The 16,185-nt window shown below is 49.7% G+C and overlaps 2 protein-coding genes across 5 annotated transcripts in view; one reads left to right on the plus strand and one right to left on the minus strand.

Annotated features, from left to right (window-relative positions):
• Nucleotides 1–5,656: 5,656 nt before the first annotated feature.
• On the plus strand, nucleotides 5,657–7,668 carry Tmt1b (thiol methyltransferase 1B). The gene is made up of 2 exons (XM_051176012.1): nucleotides 5,657–6,184; nucleotides 7,417–7,668. The coding sequence occupies exons 1-2, from the start codon at nucleotides 5,687–5,689 to the stop codon at nucleotides 7,651–7,653; spliced, it is 735 nt and encodes a 244-aa protein (XP_051031969.1). The 5' UTR covers nucleotides 5,657–5,686; the 3' UTR covers nucleotides 7,654–7,668.
• Nucleotides 7,669–8,689: 1,021 nt separating this feature from the next.
• Nucleotides 8,690–16,185, minus strand: part of Itga7 (integrin subunit alpha 7) — a 19,940-nt gene continuing 12,444 nt past the window's right edge. For 2 of the 4 annotated variants that reach the window (XM_051176008.1, XM_051176007.1), the window contains exons 15-25: nucleotides 15,601–15,793; nucleotides 15,161–15,241; nucleotides 14,994–15,073; nucleotides 14,814–14,888; nucleotides 14,627–14,729; nucleotides 13,808–13,984; nucleotides 13,518–13,649; nucleotides 11,510–11,623; nucleotides 11,203–11,301; nucleotides 10,982–11,107; nucleotides 8,692–9,126 (exon numbers count right to left, since the gene is read on the minus strand). In XM_051176008.1, coding sequence (XP_051031965.1) covers nucleotides 8,896–9,126; nucleotides 10,982–11,107; nucleotides 11,203–11,301; nucleotides 11,510–11,623; nucleotides 13,518–13,649; nucleotides 13,808–13,984; nucleotides 14,627–14,729; nucleotides 14,814–14,888; nucleotides 14,994–15,073; nucleotides 15,161–15,241; nucleotides 15,601–15,793 — 1,411 coding nt within the window. In that variant the 3' untranslated portion in view covers nucleotides 8,692–8,895. Of the gene's footprint in view, nucleotides 9,127–10,981; nucleotides 11,108–11,202; nucleotides 11,302–11,509; nucleotides 11,624–13,517; nucleotides 13,650–13,807; nucleotides 13,985–14,626; nucleotides 14,730–14,813; nucleotides 14,889–14,993; nucleotides 15,074–15,160; nucleotides 15,242–15,600; nucleotides 15,794–16,185 lie in introns of all 4 variants that reach the window. The other 2 variants (XM_051176010.1, XM_051176009.1) reach the window with 2 other exon arrangements.

Genomic DNA, 16,185 nt, shown 5'->3' on the forward strand with positions numbered 1-16,185 from the left:
TTTGAGAAGATCAATCAAATTAACTAAGTTATAGCTAAACTGACTAAACTAAATAAATAAGAACAAGGAAGATAGCCAAATTACTAAAATCTGGAAAGAAAGAGAGGACATCCTACTTGCCTTACAAAAAGATGAGAATTTTGAAGTAATACTATCGTCCCAGTAGGTCTGCCTTCTGGGTGTCTGCAAGGAAGCATCCCTCCACCCCGTCTCCTGTAGGATCTACACTGTTCTGTTTCTCTGTATCTCTTTAAATTTCTCAATAGAAATGGGGCATGTTAAATAATGTAACTCACAGTTCTAGAAGCCAGGTTTTGTCGCTGCTATTTGTTTTTGGGGTTGCAGCTGCATTTCTTGTCTGTGTCTTTTCTCGACTGATTTTGAAGTCTCTATCCTTTGCCATGTATGGCCACTAAAGTCTCTGGCTAGCTTTGCAGTCAAATAACAAAACAGATCTCCTTAGGTCTCTCTGCCCCACCCTGTACCTGTTGCCTTCAGTGCTCTAGCAAGCAGGGTAGACCTTTAACCTACAATTCACTTCCTACTTGAGCAGCGCCTTAAGGTGAGCCAAGAGAGCCCCAGGACTGAGTGAGAGCTGCTAAAAGGGCCCTCTGGACAACTTTAGATTTCTTCAGAAAGTCTGGCCAGTCTGTGTTTAGCTTCAGTGAATAGCACCACCAGGAAATGGCAAGTTTAAAATGGGGTGGCCAATCAACACAAGCCCTGTGAATGAGGTTGTTCCAGCAGTTTTCTAGACTCTTCTCTGAGGATGGGCTCTTTAAGAAGCTGCAGGACTGCTTACTTGCTATGCCCCCTTCCCTCTGTTTTGAAACAGTAATGTATGTCCTGTGCCACTGTATGTTGGAAGTATGTGATCTGCTTTTTTATTTTGATTTTTACAGGGCATTACAGTTAAGAGAGTGCAAGAATCTCAGAAGAGACTTTGAATTTGGGACTTTTAAACATTGTTGAGGACTTTTGAAGTCGAAACAAATGTATTTTGCATTATGATATTATTACAAGCAATAAAAACCCTAACAAAGACATCAAGTTGACCTAAGACTCACAGAACTCCACCTGCCTTTGCTACCCAAGTTCACTTCCAGCACTGGGCCCTCAAAATTTTTATTGTATTTTTTTAACAGGGTTTCTCTTTGTAGTCCTGGCTGACCTGGAGCTTACTAAGTATACCAGACCATCCTTGAATTCACAGAAAGTCTCCTGCCTCTGCCTCCCAACTGCTGAGATTAAAGGCATGCAATACCACATCCAACCCTCAAACTGTAAAATAATGGTTACTACTGTGGATTAGGAGGGAGGAAATGGGGGGATATGTAGATCAAAGGCTACAAAGTAACAGACTAGTTCTACTAGTCTAGAGATGTAATATACAGACAGCATGAAGACTATTATGGAGTCTAGCTGCTCTTGTCATACCCAAAGGAAACCTCTGTGAAATGAGGGACATGGCAACTTGCTTCAGTACAGGAGCCATTAAAGAGTTAGAGAGAAACAACCCTAAAAAAAGAAAAGCCTCCGAGGACTCAGTCAGCCTGTCAGCCCACTGGCTAAGAAGCCTTAGATGTCCCTATGTCCCCAGAGCCAGGGTGCGAGGGACAGGGAAACGCAGCAGGGACATCATGAGGCCAGTGGCTGCCTCGGAGCCGCAGCCAGACTAGAATGGAGTTGCTCAGGGACAGGACAGGGTGAAGAACCCTTGTGATGTTGGTAAATTGGTTTCTGAGTCTGTGGCCCACTGCTTTTAATGCTGTTCATACCCGCCTTGAGAGGGGGAATGTGGTTTCTCATTCCAGAACATACAGAATCATGAGCCACAGTTGATTTCACATTCCACCTATAAACTGCATGTGGCAGGCAGGGCCAATCAGACGCTGGAGATAGAGAACTAAGTGTCCTCTGTCTTCATGGTGTAGGTATATTTAAAATGAAGAAATGTCAGCAAGAAGTTACTCATTTTGGGCTGTACTTTTGATGTTTGTTTCAAACCAAATAAAAACAAATATTTTTGTTTAAAAATAATTTTTAGACAGGGTCTTACTATGTAACCATGACTGGCTTGGCATTAGCTATGTAGACCAGGGCGTGGGGAAGTATGTCATTACCCGCCCACTTGACCCTGTCTGTATCATGCCCCTATTGGTGTCCTTTCTTATCTGGGCCAGGGAACAATTACAGAGCACATCAAAATGGAACTAGAAGTTGCAGCCTTCTGTACACAACCATTCTCTGCTTCACACAAGCAAAGGAGCCCTTCCGCATCTGGGTGTTTTAAAAGGAGGGAGTTTCGCATAGACCTTCTCTTTCTCTCAGTCCATGCTTAGGCTCAAGATTTTGACCAAATCATACCAGAACTTTCTCTTGTCCAGATTTCATCATATCCTAATGGGGGAAGAGCTATCTCCACTCTCACATTTGACACAGGCAGACCCTGTGTGCTGCCGCCAAGCCACCTAAGAAGCAAACACGCTGCATCATTGCGTGGATTAATTTTTCACCCAAGTCAATAACATTTAGTTTTATATTAAGAAATCATGTATCATTTTTGTTTTTGTTTCTGAAGACAGGGTTTCTCCGTGCAGCCTTGATCTTACTTTGTAGATTAGGCTGGCCTCAAACTCACCTGCATCTGCCTCCTGAGTGCTAGGATTAAAGGCATGAGCTGCAACCACCCAGCTCTAGAAGTCCTGTATCATTCCTAATGTTAAGAATTGTACCCTATCCCCTGTACAATACTAACTCTAATGTCATTGCATTGAGGAATTTTTGGCTGAGTTTGGTTAGGGACTGTAGGTCTCTTGGGGCTTCCAGGCCATAGGTACACACTCCAATCCATTCTCTCCTCTCTCTCTCTCTCTCTCCTCTCTCTCTCTCTCTCTTTCCTCTGCCAAACAAGAAAATGGGGTTATCTAACACAGGCACATCATGCTATAACTCATACCTGGCGACTTCAATTGTTTTTGCTGGGAACAGTAAAGCATCAATCACCTTAGAACAATCAGCAGGCAAGAGACACACACTGCACACAAATGTAATTAACTGAGAAACACACAGAGTGCTGGGAGCCCCAAGCTCTTCACTCACTATTCCTCACTGTCCCTGCGAGTGTCCTTGTGACGAGAAGAAACTTAAAATATAATGCAGGGAAGTTTAACACTCGCCCTTTTGAAACGTACAAGTATTGCCTTGGACTACAAGAATGATATTTGCTCTAGCTGTTTACAGACCCTGACCTTTACCCTGGCCCTAACCCTTGCCTCATTCCTAGTGCTCACTGTTCCCTGACCCTCCAAGTCGAGAGCCCTGCCCTAGTCCCTGCCCCAATTCCACCCTGCCTTATGAGATTTCTGGCCTGACCTGTGCTCACTGACTGACCGGGCCTCTCCTACCACTCCATCTAGGAGGTTTAGCTTCTGCAGATCTTAGCCTACATAATCTTGGCTAGACTTTACTTGAACCCCAAAGCTAAAAGGAGTGAGAGTATGAGGAGTTGTGGGATGTTTCCATCCGAGCATTGAGGGGCAGTAGCAGGAGATGTGGGCAGAGGCCATCGCAAGCATGGCTGTACGAGCAGCAGCAAGCAGCTCGGGTTTTGTGTTAAGGATAGCGGGAATCCACTAGAAGGTGAAAATAAAGAAGCTGGTCACGAGGCAACACAGTACCCCAGCCAGAGGTGGGTCGTGGTCTGGTAAGGTCATGCCAATAGAAAGGAAAGTGTGTGGCTTTACCAAATCAGGAAACAAGAGTCATGGCTTAGAAATCACTCACACATGTGGAAACGGAGGGGGCCTAGGGGGCGGGAATATGAGGCCTATGACCGCCTGCTGAGTATGTGTGTGCTATACTATAAATAATTTAAGAGGGACTGGGGCTAAATTCAGGGTTTTGTGCATTCTAACTAAGCAAACACTCTACAACTCAGCTACATCCTCAGACCAATACTGCATGTGAGTTTTATTTGATTTAATTTATCTTATTTTATTTAATCACACATTCTTTAAAAAGACAAAACAAGCTAGTGAGATGACTCAGCCAGGAAAGGATCCTGTCACCAAAATTGACAACCTGGGTTTGACACCCAGAACCACATGGTAAAAGAAAAGACTGACCTGGCCCCCAACAAGTTGTCCTCTGACCTCTATTTGTGAACCTTGTTACATGCACACACACACACACACACACACATATATACAAATATATACACACATATATGCACATATACACACATTCACACACACACACACATACACACACATATACACATATACACACATACACACACACATGCACATACACACATATACACATAAGCACATGCATGCACATGTATGTACACACACACTCGTAACATTAAAAGTAAAATCAGAGTCTGTTGAGATGAATCAGCAGGTAAAGGCATTTGCTGCCAAGTCTGACAATCCCTGGGACTCGAATACTACAAAGAGAAAACTAACTCCCGCAAACTATCACCTGAACTCCACAACTGCGCCATAGTGCGTACACACACACATACATGCATGTACATATGCATACATACATTTTTAATGTAATATTTAAAGGTGTTTTTATTTTACGTGGCCTCCTTCAGTGCAGGACCTCAAGCACAGAAGGCCAGCACTCTCCTGCTGAGGCATGTTTCCAAAGCCTCAGAGCTTTTCCCAGAGCTTTTCTCCTGGCTAGAACCTCCCTCCTTCTCATGACCAGTCAGGCCTAACTGTGCACAGTGTTAGAGCTCTGAAGGAAGAGTTACAGCTCTGCTCCTGCTGGGGTTGGGGTGCAGCTTCCCCAAAGGGTTATAGCTCTAAAGGGAAAGGTATCCTGGCAGCCACCTGAGAGAGGGAAGAAGCCAGGAGGGTATCTGCTCTGCTCCGGCAAGAAGCAGCAGAGAACTGGGCAGAAGACAGGGTTTACATAGTTTCTTGGGAGTGGAGCTTTCCAGGTAGGGATCCATAGGATTTCAAATCTTGATTATGGGGTGAGCCCAAGGACTGATGGGATTTCAAGTTCAGGGATTGGTGGTTTTTTGAATCCGAAGTTCAGCTGCCTATGTCTTGAGAGCCTGGGTTCAGCCATTACGGCAGTTAGATGTCTTATTGGCAGAGTCTGAAAGTTGGAGGTCCTCACAGAAGGGGCCTGGTCACTCACCAGAATGCCTCTAGGGACTTACATTCATGCTACTTGGCCACCATTTATAGCAAAGGTATGCTGCTGGGTATAAAATCCCAGGAGGTGTGGTAGGGGAATCCAACCAGAATTTCTGGCTTGCACAACCTGGACAGACCTGAAGAGAGCAAGTCACTTCTGCCCCCAGTCTTTGATCTGCATGAGGCTGTGATCTGAAACATGTCCTCCCCACCTTCCTCCTACTCACCTCTGAGGTAAGACAGCATACTCAACCATATTCATCTGTCCTTAACACAGTAACACAGGCACTGCCATAGTCCTTCACCCACAAAAAAAAAAAAAAAAAAAACTTTTGAGGAGCCTGTGGGGCTGTGTGACCCATGCTACTAGAGAATTTTACACTCATGCTCCACCCAGTAAAGATACCAGGCAAGAGGCAAGGAGCAAAGTCCTGTCGAAGGAGGAGGGGAAACTTATATCTGCCAGACTGGGCAGAGGCAAAAAAGCCAGTGTCCGGGGACACACACCATCTGAGGCTGGTACCATGGATGTCCTCGTCCCATTTCTGCAACTGCTGGTACTGATCCTGACACTTCCCCTGCACCTACTGGCTCTGCTGGGCTGCTGGCAGCCCGTATGCAAAACCTACTTCCCCTACTTGATGGCCATGTTAACAGAAAGGGCCAACAAGAAGATGGAAAGCAAGAAACGGGAACTGTTTAGCCAGATAAAAGATCTTAAGGGAACCTCCGGGAAAGTGGCCCTGCTGGAGCTGGGCTGTGGCACTGGGGCCAACTTCCAGTTCTACCCGCCTGACTGCAAGGTCACCTGCGTGGACCCAAACCCCAACTTTGAGAAGTTCCTGACAAAGAGCATGGCTGAGAACAGGCACCTGCAGTACGAGCGTTTCATTGTGGCTTACGGAGAGGACATGAGACAACTGGCTGACAACTCCATGGACGTGGTGGTCTGCACCCTGGTGCTGTGTTCTGTACGGAGCCCAAAAAAGGTCCTGCAGGAAATCCAGAGAGTCCTGAGGCCGGTGAGCAGAGTGGGAAGGGTATGGGCCCAGGGCAGGTGAACAGAGCAATGACAACTCCGGAGTTCAGGACCCCACATGGGGAAGCTGATGTAGCTCAACCTCCCACCGCAGACTCTGCCACCCGAGTGGCATCAGGCCTATTCTTGTGAATAGGAGATCTGCGTGGGGCGCAAAGGGGTTGCTATGGAAACACAGGGCATTATTGCTTAGAACAATGGTGAGGGGATCTGGGAAGATGCTGCAGACTGAGGTTTAAACTGAGATCACAAGAGTTAGAGGTATCATGGTATGGAGGAGGTAGGGGGAATAAAGGTGTTCTAGTGGAGAAAGGGAGGGAACAGAAGGCTTTGAGTCGAAGTGTTAGGGGGAGCAGAGTCTCTGAGAGCTTGAGCTGAGTGTGGAAAGAAAGGAATTTATGATAATTTCCAAAGCTTCTGGCTTGCACAACCAAAAGGAGAGTGGATGAGATGGCCACCTGCTGGGATAGGAAAACACTGCTCTCGGTGTGTTGGGTCTCTGGATCTGCTAACTTTTCCATGCAGAGAAGCCGCACAGGTCATTAGACGTGTAGGTCTGGAAGTCATGTGTCCTGGAGAAAGAGCTGTGGACAGTATGACTTCCTGGTGGTAATTCAGTATGGGAATGAATGAATTCCCTGGGAAGAGGACACTGGGAGAAAGAGCTTGAGGGAGCCCTGCTGTAGTCAGGACCCTGGGGTGTCTTGGTTGTGCTGGACACCAGAGTCTTGGGAGAGGCTGCAATCACGTCTCTATCTAGCAGGTACGTCTAACCCACAGCTCCTGCTTATCTGAAAGTGGCCCAGCGCAAAACTGTAAATTTAAAATACAATGAGACTTTCTTGTGTGACTTTTTATAACCCAATCACAAAGTTCTTGAGCATGAACATGGTAGACGTGTGTCGTGTCACACGCTGGAAGGCTACACACCTGGAAGGACCCTCGGTCGCTCCTGTTCCCCACTGTTCCATAGAGACCTCTCACCAGCCGCCGGTGCCCAGTTTCCTAAAGTCCTTATGTGCCCTGTGAGGAGGTCAGGAGCTAATCGTACAATGTCAGGGGCACTGTGTTCCATAAGCTCTCGGGCCAGAAGCCCTTACTTAGAGAGATCTGACAAGCTGAAAGAAAGGGGGTGGGGGGGGGAATGAGACAAAAAGAGCAAGACGGAGTAGATAAGTGATCTCAACTCCCTCCTCCCTCCCTCCCCCCTCCCAGGGAGGACTGCTGTTGTTTTGGGAGCACGTGGCTGAGCCTCGGGGAAGCTGGGCCTTCCTGTGGCAGCAAGTTTTTGAGCCTACCTGGAAACACATTGGGGATGGCTGCCACCTCACCAGAGACACCTGGAAGGACCTTGAGAAGGCACGGTTCTCTAACGTCCAAATGGAGCGGCAGCCCGCTCCCTTCAGGTGGCTACCTGTTGGGCCCCACATCATGGGAAAAGCTGTGAAATAATCCTCCAAAAGGGGGCTCCTGCCCTGCCTGTAGTCAGAAGCCACCCCGGTTAGGTAAAGAATGAGAGAGCCAGGGTTAGCCTCGGTCCCTCAACACAAGGAGACTTTCTTCCTGCTTTCTCCAGAGGCATAAACTATACAGTGCCGTACTGTCAACCACAGAGCCCTGGACATTGTCTGCTCACCTTCAAGGACTGCTACCCTCCCTTTCCCTCCTCCCTATGGTAAAATTCTCACTGCTGCTCTTCTGACACTACACCCATGTGCCCCCTGGAACTAGTCACATGTCAACGCCAGGCCGCCTTGGCCTCCCTCTGAAGGCAAGGGTGTAATGATTTCACTAGACCCAAGGTAAATGATGAATGGGTGTTTATTGGGGAACACTTACACTGACAATAATAAAGAATGCAGGAGCGCTTTTCTGCCCTTCAAATTGGATCCACTGACCCAAGAGAAAGAGACAGAGACCACGAGGCCACACCTTTTTCTACTTCCAGCCACTGAAGCCACACCCAAAGGGGGTGTGGCTGCCCTCACAGGTTCATAGGCAAATTCCCCTTCTAGTCTAAAGAAGGAGATTTTTAAGCCTGGTGCAAAAACTATACACAATGATAACAAATGCCAAGTATATTCCAGGAAAAGGAAAGGTAAACATACACAAATTAAAACCTACTACCAACAAGAGCAACACTGAGCAATAGATACACACTACATCCTTCCCTGCACCCACTCTGTCCTGAACTTCAGAGGGACAGAGAGAAACCCAACCCTCGAGATGAGAGAGCAGCACCCAATAAAGCCACCAGAGTTTTGTTGTCAAATACTTTTTAATAAATAGACAAAAACCACTAGGCTGGAGCACTAAGGTCAGGGCACAGGGAGGACTGGGGAGGGAAGAGCCCCTGAGACGGTGACACGATCTCCTCCCGACCCTCTGTCTAAGGCACTTTGGGGAAGACAGGGTGGGTGAGAGAAGATCAGGACCCCTCCTCCCCATCCCGCATCAGGACCCGTGCCTGCCCCTTCCAGCCATGCCCCACAGCCCATCCCTGAAATGCCCCCTCGGCTCACAGCATTCTAAGGGGAAGTTGGGGGTGTCTCACAGTGGGAGAGGTCTTTGCCCCTGAGGAAGTAGAGCCTGCCACATCTCAGTGTGATACCAACAACCTAATGCACTATCTCCATCCCAAGGAGCCATCTTGGGAAAGGGTGGAAGAGACGCACAGGCCTGGGACAAGGGAAGTTAGGCAGTGACTGGCACAGGCGTTCCATCAGGACCCAGGTCAGGATGCCAGTCAGCATCCAGAATGGGGTGTGCATCAGAGCCCTCCCACTGGGAGTTGCCCCAGTTACTCCTCTGGATGGTTCCGGTCTTCTCCTCCTTGAACTGCTGTCGGTCTTCCCGAAGGATCTTCACTGCGTGGTACTGGGGCACAGCGGCCTCGGGGTGCTTTGCACGCTTGAAGAACCCCAGCTGTAAGGGTACCGAGACAGGCCATGAGAAGCCTGAAGGGCTGAGGCTCATCATTCCTGAGCTAGAAAGAAGCAGCTCAAACAAACGTGAGGTAGGCCGGCCAAATTCCAGAACAGTGGGCAACTCCCAGCTCACTACCATCAGTACCAGGGTCTCAGGTTCTCATTCACAGCCAGAGGATGACCAGTAGGAAACCCAAGATGCAAAACCCAGGAAATCACCCTTGGCCCCTGGAAGAGAGACTTGAAACTGAACATCTGGACCTCCCAAGTTTTCTTCTCCCACCCAAGCTTCTTAAAAACCTCAGTAATGTCTCCTAGAACACAGGATCCAGGGTGTAAAATAGTGTCCCAGATCTCCCAAATACCCAGAATGATGACCCAAAGACATACACCTGCGTGCTTGTACGCAGAATAGCATCCCCTTAGACCAGAGTCCTCGCATCCATGAACACCAAGGCGGTGTTGGCACCTTGCATACTGAAACTCAGAACAGCCAAGACTCCTGCATGCTCAGACAGCACAGAGCCTCCTTGCACAATCATCTCTGCACACTCACTCCCACAGAAAAGACATGCACGGGACCCCACATGCTCACATGCTGACACTCCTGCTCACTACCTGTGCATGCTGGACTGTGTATGCTTACACTTATAACCCCACATTCCAATTGCTCCTTACCTCAAGAATTCAGACCCTCGTCAGTCTTGTACTCTTTACCCTGCACGCTCCTGACCCCCCCCCCTTCCCAATGCTGGATCTGTGCTTAGAAACACACACATACACTCACAGATACACACACATTTGCATACACAGCAGTTACCCCACAGTCCCTGGACCCCCAACTTCCATGGCCGAGGGCTGCAAAGCCAGATGGGCTCGGTGATAGTTGGTTGGAAATGATGAGCTTGGACTGTTCCGATGGAAGAAGCCACACTGGGGTGTTGAGGGAGAGGGGGAAAGAGGCAGAGGATGGGAAGGCTGAGGAGGGAGGGGGCTTTTGTATCTGCCTGTCTCCCGTCTATGGGAGTGGAGGATGGGACAGGTATCCTGAGGCCAATCCTGGAGATATTAATCGTTCCCAGGACTGGGCAAGCTCTCAGCGGCATTAGTGACTCCAGAGCTGGCTCATTGATGATACACACTTGTCAAATAACAGGTGGGCAGGGCAGTCTACAGAGCCCCAAGGATGTGTTTGGTTCTGCACAAGCCCCGTGTGTGGCTCAGGGATGGTCCCTGGTGGAACATGAGATCCCCTGCACTGACATGTGCATATGTGCACTTCTATGTTGAGCCAGTAGGATTCTGTCACAGCTCTGTAGGAACGAGAGTGGTTCCACAGTGACAGCTCCCAGCAGCCCCCTGGAGCTAGTGCTCCAACATTGCTGGCCTTGATCACAGCTTCCTTCACAACCTTTGCGGTCGTACTCTGGTTAAATCAGATAACACTTTCCTACTCCTATGGCTTTATCCACGTTAGTTATTCCGGAAGTCTCACATCCCATTCACACCATCCACCCACATCCCTATCCTACCTCTTCACCGTCTGAGGCCCAGCTCCAGGGGACCAGTCCTCTAAAGACTCCCTTCCTCTGGCTTCCTACAGTCTCAATTCAGCCCCTTCTGCCTTGTCCATAACTACAAGACTTCCCCCATGCCCACTAGACTACACAGTCCTTGAGGACAGACTGTGCATTGGAGTCAACTGAAACTTCCAGGGCAGATGGGGTCCTGGGGCATACACGGTAAGCGCTTAAGGTAGAGCTGCTAGACAGATGCATGTGGGGGAAGGGAACGGCCAGCCACCTTACTCTAATTCTGGTTCACACTGGTTCCATCCCTCCCCCAAGCCTCACCTTCCACAACAGCAGCACCAGCAGGGCCAGCACCAGCAGCCCAGCCAGCACTGCCAGGAGGATGATCCACCAGGGGACCCCTTCTGCGACCACAGCCGTGGGGTCCAAGTACACCATCACTGGGATCTGAGGAACAAGAAGTTAATAGGGCAAAAGCTAGGCTGAGTGGAGAATGGGGGAGCCCCCACCCACCCACCCCATCCTCCAGCTGGACAACTCACCATTGTAGAAGCATCTCTGAGCAACAAGTTCTTGATGGTGGACTTCACTGTGATGTTGGCTCGGACGATCACTTCCAGGGACTTCACTGCAATGTACTCCTAATGGGTCCGGAAGGAGACTCTTAAATGCCCATGCTCCTTCCCCTCACCCCTCTCCAGCCACTGAGATTACAATTGGAAGGGTGCCAGTGCAGAGGGTGTCTGCCTGGCTTGGCTTTAGAGGTGCTGCATTTGGACGGGGAAGAGGTAAAAGTAAGCTCTGATTTTTGCAGAAGGTGCCCAGCCTGGAACCCAGGCATGCCCTCACCTCCAGAAAGGTGCTGTTCCAGAGGCGGCCCCACACATGCAGCACGGCCACACGATCAAAGCTGTAGAGTGGGCAGCTAAACACCACACACTTGGCGGTACCCTGGGCGCAGTCCTAGGGACAAGGATATGCAGGCCCCTGAGCCAACAGGCCCATGAGTTTGCTCTTTCTCCTATGTTCCTCATCTCACCTCAAACTCAACTCCTCCAGGAAGTCTTCCGGAGCTAACTCTGGCCCAGAATAGCTACCAACCACAAATCTCGACTATTTGGCTTTGAAATACATTGGGAAGAGTCTTTCACTTCCTAGCAACAGGTAGAGTGGCTTCCTGAGTTGATACCTACTCAACATATTGTCTCAATTATTAAGCACCTAGTACCTACTTCAGTTAAGCAAGGTACTTTCTTTTTGAGCCAGAGTCTCACTGTGTAACACAAACAAGCCTGAAATGTATCCAAATTCTACCTAGGCTTCTAAGTGCTGGGACTGCTCTGGTGTGGGCCTGGCATGCACAGGAGCATACACCTGTAATTCCAGCATCTGAGGAGAAATAAAAGGATTCCAATTTGGAAGGATGCCAGGGCTGCATAGCACAATGTCCCTTCCTCTCTCAAAAGAATGAAAAGCCGGGCCGTAGTTCAGTAATAGAGTGTTTGTCTGGCATAGACAAGGCTCTAGTTTGGTCTCCAACCCAGCTAAGTAAAGAGGGAACACAATGTATTTTATAGATTGATGCACTGCTTAGTTCTAAAATAAAAATAAGCACAATAAGTAACTAGATATGGTGGCACATGCTTGTAATCCTAGCCCTGTGACGGCTGAGGTAGGATTGCCATGAGTTCAAGACTGTTTCTAAACTGGGCATGGTGGCACGTGCCTTTAATCCCAGCGCTCAGGAGGCAGGAGCGTCTCTGTATATTCAAGGCCAGCCTGGTCTACATAGCAAGTTCTGGGCAAACCAGAGAGACCCTGTCTCCAAATAGAAAAAAAGAGGGGAAAAATTATTCCTAAATAAAGAAATAAAAGTGAACGATTCCAAAGTTCTTGTTAAACAGGGAGTCTCTCAGAGCTGTCAGTCCTGTGGACAATGCAGGACTAGATGTATATTACAGCAGCAGGTAGTTCCAGACACAGAGCCTGCCAAAGATCTTTAGCCTTGGGTTAGATATCAGAAGGGCACGGGGAGGCTTCAGCCCAGAAAGAGGATGAAGTGTGACAGAGTCTGCCAACTGCTTACAGCCACTGGCCGAGGATCTCCAGGGCTGTCCTGATCATGCCTGCCTAGGCTTAGCTCCACCCACGGTGTCTCTGACTGACATCTGTACCACATTCCTGCTGTCAGCACCACCCCAGCAGGGACAAACACAGAGAGTTCAACAAATCCAGCTAAACACCAAAACCGTGTGGGAGGCAAAACTGTTCAAAGGGGATAGACAACTTCACGAATCTTGTGTATCTACTTAATTATGAGGATGTGGAATCATAATCTTAACTGTGAGAACACGGAGTGCTGAGCCTGGTGGCGCACGTCTTTAATCCCAACACTCAGGAGGCAGAGGCAGGCGAATCTCTGTGAGTTTGAGGCCAGCCTGGTCTACAGAATGAGTTCCAGGACAGCCAAAGACACACAGAGAAACCATGATCCCAAAAACAAAAAACAAAAAAAAAAAGTGGAGGCCAAGAGGCTGAGTCCACCCCATCCTTTATAAAATGTGAAGTTTTATATAAATGAGCCGGATTGGTTGCTAGGCTACCTAGCTGGCCCCGGAGTGGACACTGGGAGTTGCAGGGTCTGAGATGTCAGGAGCTGCCTCACAGGTCCTGTGTTGCTCCAGCTGGGATGCAGACTGTCTGACTGTCCGTCTGTCCCCGGTGTTTGAGCACCGTGTGCCTTGTCAGACTGACCTCCATGGACGCCCAGCTCCCTGACATTCTGTTCACCTATGATGGCCTCCTCTGCCACACATGAACCCCCATTGTGGCTGTGCTGTAGCCATGCTGTCCTCACCAGGGTGATGTTTCTCTTCCTCTCAGCAGAGGACACTGGCCACCAGGATGTGCTGGGCTCCAGCTTCTTGGGAGGCTGCTGCGGTTCCGGCTGCTCCAGCTCTCGGCGTCTCCTATCCCTGCTCTCCACATCCTGGACAGGGAAGAGGAAGGAGCAGTGAGGGTCCCCCCAAATACCGCAGCCCGGCATCTCCACGCCACCACACACACACACACACACACACACACACACACACACAATGCATGACATTGACCCCATGTTTCACCCTGCCTGCCCTGCCTAAGCCTTACCAGGCGGAGGATGTTGGGTCTTGGAGAGCAGATCCCTTTCTTCCCAGGCCCCTGTCCACCCTCCAGCTCCACCCGCATGGGGTACAGCAACCACTTCCCATTGGCAATCTCGTGGGGCCACATGATGTTGAGGAAGGCAGAGCCCAGGGTGTTGAGCGACTGGCCTTGATTGGAGACCTATGGGCCCAAAGCAGCGTGAGGAAATGAAGCTCAGATTCTGAGTGGACCCTACGTCACAGAGAGAGAGGCAAGGCTGGTGTGGAGGACACCTCGGGGAGCGCAGCCTCTCCAAAGCTGCGTAGTCTACACTAGGTTGGGCATCATTCTCTCCTCATACCAAACCAGGAAAAACTGGGCAAGTGTGAGGGGATCTAGGACAAACCAGGGCAAAGTATTTATTTAAAGATTTCTTTATTTATTATGTATACAGTTTTCTGTCTGCCTGTGTGCCTGCAGGCCAGAAGAAGACACCAGATCTCATTACAGATGGTTGTGAGCTACCAAGTGGTTGCTGGGAATTGGACTCAGGACCTCTGGAAGAGCAGCCAGGGCTCCTAACCTCTGAGCCATCTCTCCAGGGCAAAATATTAATGAAAGCTATAGACTCTGCCCAAGACCCCATTCCTCTGAGTTATCAGTGCCTTTCAGACTTGCAGGGGAGATGGCCTGTCCAGACGGCTCGCTGAAACCCCAGCACCAGCACGTGCCTAGAGCTATGTCTGCCCAGTGCGGAGACGTGGGATCCCTGGGCCACCATGCTGCCATGTGGGGACACGTCTCAACAGTCTCTTCTCTGGAGCCACACGACGGGATGCTTACCGTGATCTCGTACTTGACTTTGCTGCCCACATCCCTCTCAGATCGCATGGCGCTCTCGCCCTTCACCACGCCAGAGAAGAAGAGCTGTTGGGGAGTGGCCACCCTGGTTGCAGGGAGGTGACAAGAGGGGCCCGGTAAGCCAGAGCCCAAGCCAGAGTGACAGAGGACCCACGCAAGCAACACCTACCCTGAAATGGACAGCGGCAACTCAATAAAGACTTGAGCTCGAACAGAAACCGGATGCAGCTCCTGGTCACTGATCCTGGCGGGCAAACGTGGGAATGTGTGGGCAGTTGGCACAGGAAACTCCATGAGGCACTTGAAGCCTTTCTAAGTAACCCAACCTAGCCACCTCCCCGAGTCTTACGTGGCCAACAGCAACTTCACCTCCAACTCTGTGGTCTCAATAGTGATTCCAGAGGTGCTGAGGAGGAGGTAGAAAGTGACCTGCCAATTGTGGAATGACAGGTGAGTCGGGAGAGAGCTGGGTCTTAAAGATGGGCCACATAGACAGAAAAAGCTAGATATGCCAACCTGGGCCCCTCTCTTCATAGGGTTCCCCAGCTCGCACTCAACGTGAGAGGCATTGTCATTGGACAGGCAGAGCGGCTTCTCCTGGATCAGGGAAGGGAAGAACAGGTCATTTTGGGTTGCTGACACCCATAAAATGGCACCTCATGTGACTACACAATGGAGTCGTAAAGAAGAAATGGGCAGAACTGGAGATCACCACATTAAGCAAAACAAGCTAGACTCAGAAAGGCAAACATCACATTTTCTCTCATATAAGAAACCTAGATGGGTGGTGGTGGCACACGCCTTTAGTCCCAGCACTCGGGAGACAGAGGAAGAGTAGCGGAAGTGGCTATGATGAGCTAAGTGCAGTGATACACAGGTTTGAAAATGTCATAAGACTTATAACTAATAAAAAATTCTAAAAAGTCACAGGAAGGAGCCCTGCCCCAGGTCCTTACCGCGGAGTCCTGGGCCCGGACACCCGAGTAGTGCAGCGAGGGTGGTAGGGTGACCAGGAGCTGGGCTTCATGGGCGTCATCCCCATCTGCCTGAGGATGGGCGGGGTCCGAGGGCAGGTTGGTGACTGTCAGCTCCAGGCCTATAAATGGCTGCCCACTCAGTGCAAACAGGGCCGTTGCTCCATCCACATCCCTGGAGGATGGGACCCAACTCACTGTAGGACCTGAACCTCCCACCATCTCTCAGTCAAGTCCACACTGTCTCTCCTGCCACTCCAGGTCCCTCAAACCACGCACAAGCCAGCTCATTTCAGTTCACAGATGAGTCAGGGGAACCTCCATCCTTACTCTAACTCCACCTCTCTGGACCTCTACTCTCTCTCATCCACAACATCCCCACCTCCCAGAGGAGAGAACGCTGTGAAGTGTCCATAAAACACGTGGTATTATACAGACTTGAAATGCTGGCCTCTGGTCAGGACCCTGTGGTCCCTTCCCTGGCCCTCATCTCCATCTTCTGAATCAGAGCCCTTGTCTGACCCCTCTGAAGAGGCTTCCTCCACTTGCTGAGGCCTGGCCCTCTCC

This window comes from Phodopus roborovskii, unplaced genomic scaffold (genome assembly GCF_943737965.1).
Source record: "Phodopus roborovskii unplaced genomic scaffold, PHOROB, whole genome shotgun sequence".
In the NCBI taxonomy this organism is placed as follows: domain Eukaryota; kingdom Metazoa; phylum Chordata; class Mammalia; order Rodentia; family Cricetidae; genus Phodopus; species Phodopus roborovskii.

Excerpts from the sequence above, each read along its gene's own strand:
- Tmt1b (XM_051176012.1), top strand. The coding sequence starts at position 5,687 with ATGGATGTCCTCGTCCCATTTCTGCAACTGCTGGTACTGATCCTGACA. Across the intron at positions 6,185-7,416 it reads TCCAGAGAGTCCTGAGGCCG|GGAGGACTGCTGTTGTTTTG; the intron begins GTGAGCAGAGTG and ends CCCCCCTCCCAG.